The sequence below is a fragment of the Triticum aestivum genome, chromosome 5D, assembly GCF_018294505.1.
Source record: "Triticum aestivum cultivar Chinese Spring chromosome 5D, IWGSC CS RefSeq v2.1, whole genome shotgun sequence".
Taxonomy (NCBI): domain Eukaryota; kingdom Viridiplantae; phylum Streptophyta; class Magnoliopsida; order Poales; family Poaceae; genus Triticum; species Triticum aestivum.
This window is the reverse complement of record NC_057808.1, coordinates 356,409,576-356,421,770: the sequence shown is the minus strand read 5'-3', so window position 1 is coordinate 356,421,770 and position 12,195 is coordinate 356,409,576. Positions and strand designations below refer to the sequence as shown.

The 12,195-nt window shown below is 47.6% G+C and overlaps 2 protein-coding genes across 2 annotated transcripts; both read right to left on the bottom strand.

The window, feature by feature from the left end:
• Positions 1-3,193: 3,193 nt before the first annotated feature.
• LOC123121728 (acyl-[acyl-carrier-protein] desaturase 4, chloroplastic) lies at positions 3,194-5,218 on the bottom strand. The gene is made up of 2 exons (XM_044541753.1): positions 4,984-5,218; positions 3,194-4,896 (listed from the first exon to the last, which is right to left on the bottom strand). Exons 1-2 carry the CDS (start codon positions 5,043-5,045, stop codon positions 3,735-3,737), a joined length of 1,224 nt encoding a protein of 407 aa, XP_044397688.1. The 5' UTR covers positions 5,046-5,218; the 3' UTR covers positions 3,194-3,734.
• Positions 5,219-9,879: 4,661 nt separating this feature from the next.
• Positions 9,880-11,601, bottom strand: LOC123121727 (acyl-[acyl-carrier-protein] desaturase 4, chloroplastic). The gene is made up of 2 exons (XM_044541752.1): positions 11,424-11,601; positions 9,880-11,309 (listed from the first exon to the last, which is right to left on the bottom strand). The coding sequence occupies exons 1-2, from the start codon at positions 11,483-11,485 to the stop codon at positions 10,151-10,153; spliced, it is 1,221 nt and encodes a 406-aa protein (XP_044397687.1). The 5' UTR covers positions 11,486-11,601; the 3' UTR covers positions 9,880-10,150.
• Positions 11,602-12,195: the final 594 nt, after the last annotated feature.

Below are 12,195 nucleotides of genomic sequence, written 5' to 3'. Positions count from 1 at the left end.
TGTTGTAGTTGAGTACTATTCAGGATCTTGCAAGGGATGTGTCGCGGGGATTACGCGGAACCACTCATGATTTGAGGATTTTGTGAAGGCAAGGCATGTGCGGATGATTTAGGTATGAGATTTCACACGATTTGTTTAACCAGGTTTGGGCCTTCTAGATTAGGAGTAATATCCTACTTCTGTTGGATGTTGTTTATCGCTCCTCGTATGAAGGATTTTTACAATTGGGTGGGTGGGGGGGAGCGGGGGTGATGGCCGAGCATCTCGAGAAGCTTGTGTTTTGTGATCTAGTTGTCTTTTTTTGTCCCTAGATTTCTTGCCATCCTCGCATTATATGGGACGACAGGGGTGTGGAGTACTTGTGCACCCCAATGCAATAACTAAGCCATAATAATGACGTTACTAACAGAATTAATCCCAACGCCATAATGTTGCCGTGAAGGCGTTGTTGGTACAGTCTATATTGATTGACCACATCTGGTCCAGTCAGATGGATGCCGCGGTGTTCGTCGGCGGAACATACTTTGAGATGCCGGGCTAGCCGAGTGATTCTCTTGATGTGGACTCGATCTGTTTGGGCCACTAGGTCGAATCCTTATCATGAGCCTTTCCCGGGGAATCCCATCGTCAATAGCCTCTGAGTCTTTCAAGGTCTTGGGGATGGCGTCGATTCCCTAACCGAGGAAGGTTCTCCTATAAGAACTAAACGAAACATAAGTTGGTTTGCATGAGGACAGCCTTGATGCACTTTAAAAAGTACCTAAAAAGGTTAGTATTGGAAAGTTTATAGTAAAAGATTGAGTGATACCCAATATGCTCGGTTGGGAGCTTGGCTCGTGGCTTGCTCGGAAGCATACCATTAATTCTAAGTGACTTCCGAAGAACGCATGAGCTTATCCGAGTGGATCCTTGCTAGTTGTAAATATTCAACTGGAAATAAAGCTATGCAACACAAAAGGTTAAAACTCACATAAATGAAATGAAATATTCAATAGATGAACATATAAAAGTGCATTGGTGTATAGGAAAGTTGAAGAGTTCAAGTTATATGGTGCCTTAGGTACTACACATATTAAGCACATGCTACTTATTTCATTCACCTAGGTTCGACAAATAGTAACATTGACAAAGTATAACATTCCGTTGAACAATATGCCACTCTGTCTCCCTCAGATCATTTAACCGCAGAGAATGCCCAGTGAAGTAGTTGATTGTGTTTAAAAAGTCGGAGAGGTGGTAGACACATAAGAATAATAGGAGCAACCCCATTGGACCAAGCTATTAGTAAAACTGTGCAACATCATGTAGCTGAGTTTTTATCATTGCCGGCAAAGAAAAGTACTCTCCAATAAAAGCATCGAAAGACAACATAGGTAACATCTATTTCTTATAAAACAAGATATATGAGAAATGGTGAGTGTTGAGCTACGCGGGGTGCAATGGTTGCATAATAAAAAAATCCTACCTAGCCGAACACTAACGAGCATGCTTAGGAGATAGAGCACGGGATTACCACTGGATGTGCATGCCTCATAGCGGAAATAGGGTTAGAGTAGCATGTCACCGATCAGCCGAGTTGTCTCCTCCTCGTGTAGTCAATCTCCCTTGAACAAGCGGTCGCCAAATTCTTCAAATAAATTTGTCGTAGCGGTACAAGAGCACTGCCTCTAATAGTGTTCACACGTGCAGGTAGGAACAACAGGCAATCGACTACTAGGTAAGTCCACCGCCAGGCCTGGGCGAGTGGAGATTTATAGATGCAACACATGCAAACCCTAGCTGACGCAAGTGCGGTCACCCTATCATGGGTAGCATACATCCACTTATATATAGAAATCAATCATGGGCTCCACACATGAGGCCCACCAAAAATACATAACCGAAAGTCCGCTTAGGCCAAGATCCAAGATCTAGTCAGATCACATCCGACCAGAGAAGTCGGATACAACTGAGTGGGTTCCTTCCCTTAAGGGCCTGTTCGGTACGCAGGACTTTTGTAGGAAATAGTATACGAACTGCAATCCGTAGGAAAGTTTCCCATACATGCGTTCGGTAAGCAGGATTTGGCCACAATTTGGATTCACATCCGGCTTGGACAGTCGGTAGCGACTCCTAGTAGAACGTGTCGACTCCAAGTATCCGATGAAGCTGGTCTAGCGAACATGTATCACGTGTCATATTGGCCTCCTTTCTGCCTCATGATATACGTTGCCCGACTCAAGGCAAAATGGTCATCCTTGTACCAGCTCGACCTCTTTTCTCGACCCATGATGCCAACTACTCAAACCGGATTAACACTTAATCCGAGTCGGATGGCCGTGATATTTCCAGTCGGATCACATGAGAAGCCCTAGATAACATCTCTCCAGTCAGAGGGGCAAATCCTTCTCGGTTGATCATGTCTCTCGGCATGGATTTGGACTAGCCCAAAACCTACCTTTAAAACTACCTAGTTACCGAGTAGAATTTAGTCGACCCTTAGTAGGTTGGTCACCATCCAGGGCACATGTGCGGGCTTCAGGTCTAGGACACATATGCATGTGGTATTGATACTAATAGAGGCCTATCGCTGCATCTTATGGTTGGGTATGTTCAATTTGATAGTTTAACTAAACCCGGATTTCGATTTCTCAAAACCGGCCTCAGATCCACTCGAGTGCATACTATCCGTCTAGCATCCTAACACAACATGGCCAGTGGAACCGAACCATCAACTGTGTTTTATTCTAGTCTAGTTGGACGTGAGTCTGCACAACCTTTACCGACCGGAGACTATTAAAACACTTATCATACAATACATTGTCTTCAAAAATATTTTGACAAAAAACCACGGCCACTTTGCTCCATATTTGTAGAAAACCCCTCAACCTCTCCAGACCAGTCTAATCCTTCGGGCAGTTCATCCAAACCAGAGCAATGAATTTGGGATGAAGCCAAATGTATTTGTAGTGGTAAATACCCAAAAGGGTGTGATATTTCTTTTCCCAGGTTTGTGAACATATATTAGTCTATTTTAGATCCATTGCAACACATGTGCCAGTTGCTAGTTACTGCGAAAACTTGGTTCTGCTAGAGTAGTGCAGCACTGGAGCCTGAGCAAACCAACACAAATAAACTTGCATAGATTACTACAGCTAATTATTTAGCTGAGTTTGCAACTACGTACACAAAACAGAGAAATGCACATGCTGCCTGACGCAAACATTACCATCACTTCACACAGAATCATATATATAGAGTACAAGTGCACTGCATAAACTTGGTTCAAGAAAGAAACACACACACTTTGCATAGTTTGCAGCTAATTAACCTGCTCGACTCAGTGGCTCAACTCCAATCAATAGTACTAAGGTAGCATGCAACAGAACAGAGTACTCGAGACTGATTGCGACGACGATTCCTGCCGCTGCTTGTTATTCATGGCCTTGGAGTTTACTAGATATTATATTATGGACCCCCATGACGTCCGATTGTTCGGGATTTGACCTTGGCAAATCGAATGTTTCTATGGTTTAGTGATGGGAGAACGTTAAGTTTAGTTGATAAACATGCAAGTCTGGGCTCAGTGTATTTTGTGCCAGAAAATTGCCATGCATGTCAACTAAACTTGCTATCCTCGTGTCTCTAGAGTTGCCATCGAACATGTTCGATTTGCCATGATCAAACACCAGACATTTTGGATTTATTATTTCCATATATTATTAGGGGTGAAGTCTAGTAGATGGACCGTTGGATCAGGCTCTGATGCAGACAGACCTGTCGAAGACCCAGCTGAACCTTGCGAACTCGGGGTCTTTCGCGGCTTTGATCGCGCGGTCGTGGGCCAGCTCCTCCACTCGCCGGATCTTGCGCGGCAGCCCGCACACGTACTCCTGCGCGCGCCGCCCCTCGACGGACAGCTGCCCACCGCCGAGGTCCGCCACCTTCCACCTCCGCACGAAGTGCTCCACCATGTCGCCGTAGTCCCTTGCCGTGTACACCCCGGTGCGCTGCGCGACCGCCGAGAAGTGCTCGAACAGGTCGGCGTCGCGGCCGTCGGTCATGAACTGGCCTGGCATGGTGATTTTGTCCCGCAGGACGGCGGCCAGCGCCCGCACCATCCCGTCCGGGTCGAGCTCGAAGAACTTGGCGGCCGCCTTGGTGTAGGCCGTCTCGTGGCGCTTCTCGTCGGCGGCGACGACGCCGCAGATCTTGGCGAGGCAGCGGTCGCCGTGACGCGCGGCGTGCTTGGCGGTGTGAGTATGGGAGATGAAGGTGGCGCGCTCCTGGAAGGAACCGTAGACGATGTTGTGGTAGGGGCTGGACGGCCTGAGCATCTGCATGCCGTTGCGGAGGAGGTGGTGGACGGTCCGCTCGACCTGGCGCATGTCGACGCGGCCGGAGAGGTAGAGGTAGCGGTTGAGGAGGTCGCCGTGGCGGTTCTCCTCGGCCGTCCACCCGCGGATCCAGCGCGCCCAGGGCAGGTCGCTGCAGCCCGTGTCGTCGCTGCAGCCCACCACCCGGTTTCCCACGCACATGTACGTCGGCAGCGCCTCCTCCGTCACCATGTTGCCCACCAGGCACACCACCACGTCGTCCGGCACGCCGGAGGCTTGGGCCTGGAGCTCCTCCGTCGTCATCATCATCATCGACGGCGGCTGCTGCTGCTCGGCCGAGCGGCCAGCTGAAGTGAGGGAGAAGCAGGGGAGCAGGTCGCTGGGCTGCCACGCGTCCTCCACCGGGGTGAGCAGCGGCAGCAGCTGCTTCTCCACCCACCCGCTCAGGTTCAGAGTCCGCGCCACCTCCGCCTCCGCCTGCTCTTGCGCCCGCGTCCCCGTCACCGTGTTGTCGAAATGAGCTGTCGCGGTGGGCTTGCAGGCCCATCTCCCAGCTCTTGTCGCAACCCGGCTCCTACACCTGCATGCATGAACGATTCCATTTCATTCGCTTGCTCATCACATCGCGTGCATATGTGTGTGAGGAAGAGAGCTTTCGTGTAAGTACCAGCTTGGATGGGCCTGTGCCGGCATGGCGAGACCGTGCGGGAAAGACATGAGCATGCTCATCTTCTCAGTGCTGCAAAGGCAAAAGCTTCACTGACGATGCTGTATTGCAGGCAACGTATTGAGCCCGTGCATGTTTGCTCTGTATATATGTGCACCTACAGAACGCAAGGAAACTTAGAGTTGCAGTTGAAAGTGTATTTACCACGGAAGAATCCACCCCCGGTCCCCTCGTGGAGATCGGTGCTGGCTCTATGACTCATATAATATGTTGGCTATAGATTACTACTAGACTGGCTATAGCGTTAAATGCTTGCATATGGGGAGAGGTAGAAAGAACACAACCGTGGGAGGGGGAAGAAGGGAATGTATCCCGTGCACTCGTACTTGTGGTGCTACCTATGCATTGGATGCCATAGAACATTTTAATAAATCTGAAAAAAATCTAGCACATTAACACAACATTAATGTATGATGTCACAAAAATTCATATCAAAATTTGAAACATTGTTTGAGATACAAAAATAATAAATTTGACATCAGTGTGATAATGTGTCAAATCTAAAGCTCAAGTTATGTTATTACTATTCAGTGTTGAATTTGTCATTTTTTTCGAGTTATGTTTTGAGTTTTGACTTGAAATTTTATAACAACCTACATTGATGTTGTGTGAATGTGCTATTTAAAAAAAAATATTTAAACAATTTAAAAGCGCAACGTGAGTTTGGTGCACCGGATATTTTCCCGGGGAAGAAACGCCAGCCTTAAGTTATCACTAGCACCCGCTCCTTTCTCTCTCATCCATTATCTTCCTTCAGCTCGAATGAATAGCTTGCAACCAGCTGACTAGGACCTATTATACTTGCTTTAAACTAATGAAAAATCTTCCCAATTGAATGCATACGAATACTGTGTGGGCTCATTGTGTGAACACAAATTTAGTCAGAGTGAGGAAAGGGGAAAAATTACTATTTTGACACTCCTAAGGACATCTCCAACGTGAATTACCAAAACTCCCGTAAATGTCCCGGCCGAGCGGTTAGGACACTTTAGCCATCCAACGTGGATCTCCAAACTGGTCCAGACCGGCCTAGATGTTCGAAATCCCACAACCCGACACCAAATCACGGGAGCTCTGGGGAAGTGTGGACATCTGCCGCATCAATGTCCGACACCCTGGACCAACAAAAAAAAGACACTTAGAGCTCGCAAAATTGGCAATCCCCCATTATTTCCACGGCAAATCATGTGCTCTCCGCCCCGTTAGCTACCACCCAGTCTGTTCTGGACCGTTCCACAGTCCGCCGCCTCCGCAATGGATCCACCGGAGCTCATCACGAGGTTCTTCGTCTCGCTGCATCATGAGGTTATTTGTCTCACTTGACCCAGAGCCCAGTCGAGCGACCACATTCGTACAACGGCAAGAGTGGCACATGATGGAGAGGGCGAAGAAAGAAGGCGGGTGTGGCTACTCAGGCTGGAAGTCCTCCTACACATCGGACTGTCATGCTAGTTATGTAAGGGAATCGCCACCCTGGCCTGTCCGGTACAAGCCATCGTACTACTACACCGGCCATCTATACGGTTAGCCTGACACACAACAATCGCCGCAGGACTCTAGCGTCTCCTTCACCTTCGCCTCCAGCCACCCTCCATTATACATCATCGACCTCAACAACGCCTATTTGTTCACATAGTTGCAGGCGTTGGTCCGGTCATGGTTTCACAGAGGAGCCTTCGTCCGATGGTGCTCGATCACTGTTTGGCGGTATACCTCTACCAAGCTCGGCGGCGGCCACCAACGAGGCAGTGATGAACACGATCCACAACTGCGGCAACCGGAAAGATGAACAAGTCAATGACCACTACAAGTCGCAGCTGGAGCAAGAGACGTTGACAGACATCGAGCAGTCGGTCGTGCCTGATGTGGATGCAAAGAAGAAGAGGGGTTGGTCGTACTCAAACAAAGATGATGAATTGTTTTGGTGTGGTTGGGCAAAAGTGTTGATCCGCTTCAAGGCATAGAGTAAAAAGGCACAACTTTTCGGCAAAGTGGGTATGATTTCTACCATGAGCAAAATCACTACGACCCCTACGATTAGGAAGTGATCCATGATCACAATGAAAAGTCTCTAAGCCATCGACGGTACACTATTCAAAAGGTCGTCACCAAGTTTTGTGGTGCATATTGATACGTCTTCACTTGTCTATAATTTTTTTTCCGTTTCATGCTATTATCATATCACTTTTACGTATATTTTTGCAACAAATTATATTATTTTTATTTGGACTAACCTTTTAATGTAGTGCCAAAGGCTAGTTTCTGTTTACTTTGTTTTGGGGTTTTTAGGTGAAAAATCACAGAGCCGGAATGACCTGAATTTTTTTGTGGATTTTTATAGAATATATCTGAATTTTTGGCGGAAGAATCTACACAAGGCGACGCCCGTGGGCTCCACATGGATGACCCGCAGCCTAGTGCCCACCTGCGCCATGTGTCCATGTGGGCAATCCGTATGTCGGTTGGAGCTCTCATTCGGTCGCAAGGAAGCTAATTTTAGGGGGAGGGGGGACGTGTTAAAATTTCATCCGGATTGGAGTTACGAAACTCCGGCTATAAAAGAAACGGTGCTCGGTATCAGAAACAGTTCCAGAAAGTCGCAAAAATAGGGAGAAACAGAGGGGGGAGAGCTCCAGTCTTGGAGGGGCTCCCGCCCTCCGGGAGCCATGGAGGCCAAGGACCAGAGGGAGACCTTTTTCCCATCTAGGGGAAAGGCCAAGCAAGAGAAAGGAGGAAGGGCGCCTCTCTCCCCGTCTCTCCCAGTGGCACCGGAGCGCCGCATTGGGAACCATCGTGACAACAATCATCTCCAACAACTTCGCCGCCGTCATCAACATCTTTCTTCCTCTGCGTGCAGCGATGTACTCTCTTACCCCGCTGTAATTCCTACTTAAACATGGCGTTTAATGTTGTATATTATTATTCAATGATGTGTTGCATATCTATTATGTGTGAGTAATTTCTTTTTGTTCCATTAGTTAATTGTGATATGCTCTGTTTAATATGAGTTGTATGTTATTATGGTGCTATCCTATGGTGCCCGCTATCTCGCATAAATGTGTGAGATTCCCATTGTAGGGTGTCCAGTATGTTAACGGTATGCTTATGGTGGGTGAGTGACAGAAACTTAAACCCAAGTTCGTGAGTTATTGCATATGGGATTAAAGCGACTTTTAACTTAATGCCATGTTTGAGTTTTACCTTACTGAATCTTTGGTAGTTGCGGATTCTTGCTAGAGTTCCAATCATAAGAACATATGATCCATGTACGAAAAATATGTTAGCTTAGGTCTCTCCCTCATAAGTATGATGACTATCACTATAGTTTCACATCCAATTGCCTACGGACAATCCTTTTCTTTATTGTTCTTCCACAATTCAGCAACTAACTTTTATTTTTCCAAGTTCTTTATTATCTTGCAAAGCTACCTTTTTATCCCCGCAAAGTACTTCTAGTTTATTCTCGCAAAATAGTTTATTTCTTGTTTCTAGGTAAAACAATCGTTTAGTGCGTGTAGAAATGTATCAGTGGTTGATAGAACTTGGGAGAATTTTAATTCTACCTTTAGCTCCTCGTTGGATTCTACACTCTTTCTTATGAAAAGGCTACAACTGATTCCCTACACTTGTGGCTATCAAGACCTTTTCTGACGCCGTTGCCGGGGAGCAATAGCGTGGGGTGAATATTCTCATGTGTGTGTGTGTGCACGCGCACTTGTTGACTTTATCTCTACATAGACTTTATTTCCTGTTCTAAATTGTTCTCTATCTTTAGTTATGGGAAAAGGACAAGCACTAAAAATATTAGTTGTACTTCCTACTCGTGAAGATGGGAAACCTCCTAAAACTCTCGAAGTTGGTTATGTGTGGAACATTAAATATTTCTTCGATAATCCTGGCAATCCCCCGTTCAACATGGTAATGGGATACACTTTGAATCAAACGGTTTTTGCGGGTTTTAAGAGGCATATTTTTTTTCTTTTCTGTGTTTTTTGTCAGTTTTACTAGTCTTTCTTTATGTGTTTTTTAGCTTTTCTTCTTTCCTGTTTTGTTTTCTTTTTTACTTTATTTTAGTTTTTTCTTCACACTTTAATTCATGCATATTTATTCGAATTCATGAACATTGAAGAAAACTATGAACATTTTTTAGAATTCATGCACATTTCTTTGAATTCATGAATATTTTTAAGTTCATATACATTTTTTAAGTCTGAACTTCTTTAAATTTAGAAACTTTTTTTTAATTCGTGAACATTGTTTAAAATTCACGCATGTTTTTAATTTTTTTTTTATTAGCAAAAATAAATAAATCTAATGTTTTTAAAATGGGAGAATTTTTATTTAATAAAATTTTTTAAGTAGCTAATTTTGCTGAGTTAGCAGTGAAGCAAGCGGGGAAAAATGTTAAGTGGGTGACCGAACATGGAGCCGTGTTGAGCAAGGTAGAGCATCATGGCCGGCCCATGTGAGTGTTCTAGCAACGATTCCATGGTTTCAACGTGGAATAAGAGCTTACAAGGGGCTCACACAATCACCACCGACAGACACCAAGACCAAAACGTGCAAGGACATGACAATCATATACTCCCTAACAAGTTCACTCTTCTCTCAGAACAAATATCATCTCCAACAGCAGACCAGCACAATATTGAATGGCAAAACACCAACATAACATAATTAAAACCCAAGGCAGCAAAGATAAACCAAAATGAAACAACCGTCTGCAATAATCTGTTGAAGAAAAGAGTAGTTAATCCCACATGCGAAGAATGGCGCGGAAGCGCGCGTTAGCTTATAGTGTTGTACTATCCCAAAAGACTAGTGCTGCACTGCAGCTTGAGCAAACCAACACAAACACACATAAATTGATTGCAGCTAATTATTTAGCTGAGTTTGCTGCACATACACACAAAAGAGAAATGCATACACTCGCTCACACATAAACTACCATCATTTCACACAAAATCATATAGAGTACGTTTACTGTATAAACTTGGCTCTACCATCCTCATCCTGATGCCGCTGCTTGTGATTCATATAGAGTAGTAGATTTTCTAGGGGTGGAATTTATTAGATACTTTTGGGGTGGAATTTGGTAGATGGACGGCTAGATCAGGCTCCTGATGCAGACTGGCCTGTCGAAGACCCAGCTGAACCTTGCGAACTCGGGCTCTTTTGCGGCTTTGATCACGCGGTCGTGGGCCAGCTCCTCCACCCGCCGGATCTTGCGCGGCAGCCCGCACACGTACTCCTGCGCGCGCCGCCCCTCCCCGGACAGCTGCCCCCCGCCAAGGTCCGCCACCTTCCACCTACGCACGAAGTGCTCCACCATGTCGCCGTAGTCTCTTGCCGTGTACACCCCGGTGCGCTGCGCGACCGCCGAGAAGTGCTCGAACAAGTCGGCGTCGCGGCCGTCGGTCATGAGCTGGCCGGGCATGGTGATCTTGTCCCGCAGCACCGCGGCCAGCGCCTGCACCATTCCGTCCGGGTCGAGCTCGAAGACCTTGGCGGCCACCTTGGTGTAGGCCGTCTCGTGGCGCTTCTCGTCGGCGGCGACAACGCCGCAGATCTTAGCGAGGCAGCGGTCGCCGTGGCGCGCAGCTTGCTTGGCGGTGTGGGCGTGAGAGATGAAGGTCGCGCGCTCCTGGAAGGAACCATAGATTGCATTGTGGTAGGGGCTGGACGGCCTGAGCATCTGCATGCCATTGCGGAGGAGGTGGTGGACGGTCCGCTCGACCTGGCGCATGTCGACGCGGCCGGAGAGGTAGAGGTAGCGGTTGAGGAGGTCGCCGTGGCGGTTCTCCTCGGCCGTCCAACCGCGGATCCAGCGCGCCCAGGGCAGGTCGCTGCAGCCTGTGTCGTCGCGATAGCCCGCAACCCGGTTGCCCATGCACATGTACGTCGGCAGCGCCTCCTCCGTTACCATGTTGCCCACCAGGCACACCAGCACATCGTCCGGAACGCCGGAGGCTTGGGCCTGCAGCTCCTCCGTCGTCATCATCATCGACGGCTGCTGCTCGGCGGAGAGGCCAGCTGCAGAGAGGGAAAAGCAGGGGAGCAGGTCGCTGGGCTGCCACGCGTCGTCCACCGGGGTGAGCAGCGGCAGCAGCTGTTCCTCCACCCAGCCGCTCAGGCCCAGACTCCGCACCACCTCCGCCTCCGCCTGCTCTTGCGCCGGCATCCCCGTCACCGTGTCCTCGAAATTAGCTGTCGCGGTGACCTTGCAGGCCCATCTCCCAGCTCTCGCCGCAGCCCGGCTCCTACACCTGCACGCACAAACGATTCCACTTCATCCGCTCGCCGAATCAAATCGCACGCCTAGTTGGATGGTCGTCACATCGCGTGCATATTTGCGTGGGGAAGGGAGCCTTCGTACGTACCAGGTTGGATGCGCCTGTGCCGGCATGGCGAGACCTTGCGGGAAACACTTGAGCATGCTCATCTTCTCAGTGCTGCAAAGGCAAAAGCTTCCCAGACGATGCAGTATTGCAGGCACCTACCTATGTTTGCTTCCTATATATGCAGGCACCTACCTATGTTGGTTGGGGATGAAATGGAAACGGGAGCAGCATGCACGTGCCGACAGGGTACGTAACTTGACTAAGAGGCCTCAAAACTTGCTGTCGAGCACTAGACACATGACCAGTGAGGAAATCTAAATTTAGATTAAACTTGTAGATGTGCGCTTTAACGTGAATTTTAAAGCTTCGGTTTGAACACCAAAACTTGAACAATTTTCAGGTGAAGATATGAACTTCCAAATAAATAAACCGTGTGTTCTTTGGTAGCCAACAAGGGGACAATAACCGGTGTTGTGCCATCAAGTGGAACTCCTTGGGCAGTCGAACCCTTCAATTGGTCATGCTTTTCTTGTTTCTCGAGATTTGTTAGGCATCCGACAGGATCTCTTGATACTATGCCTAGTCGTGGATTGTTCTTCTTTTTTACCTTGTTTGATCACTCACTAATAGGGATCAGGATGATCCAGGCATGCAAGCATTTGGGGTACCATTTTCATCCACTCCTTCATCCGTTGATATTTGTTGTCGATGCTCAACTATTCATTTCGAAATGGTGTTGACATCATGGTGGAGGTGGCATTGTGAGAATAAAAGTCCTTCAGATTCCATTCATCTCCATGTGATGAAGTTG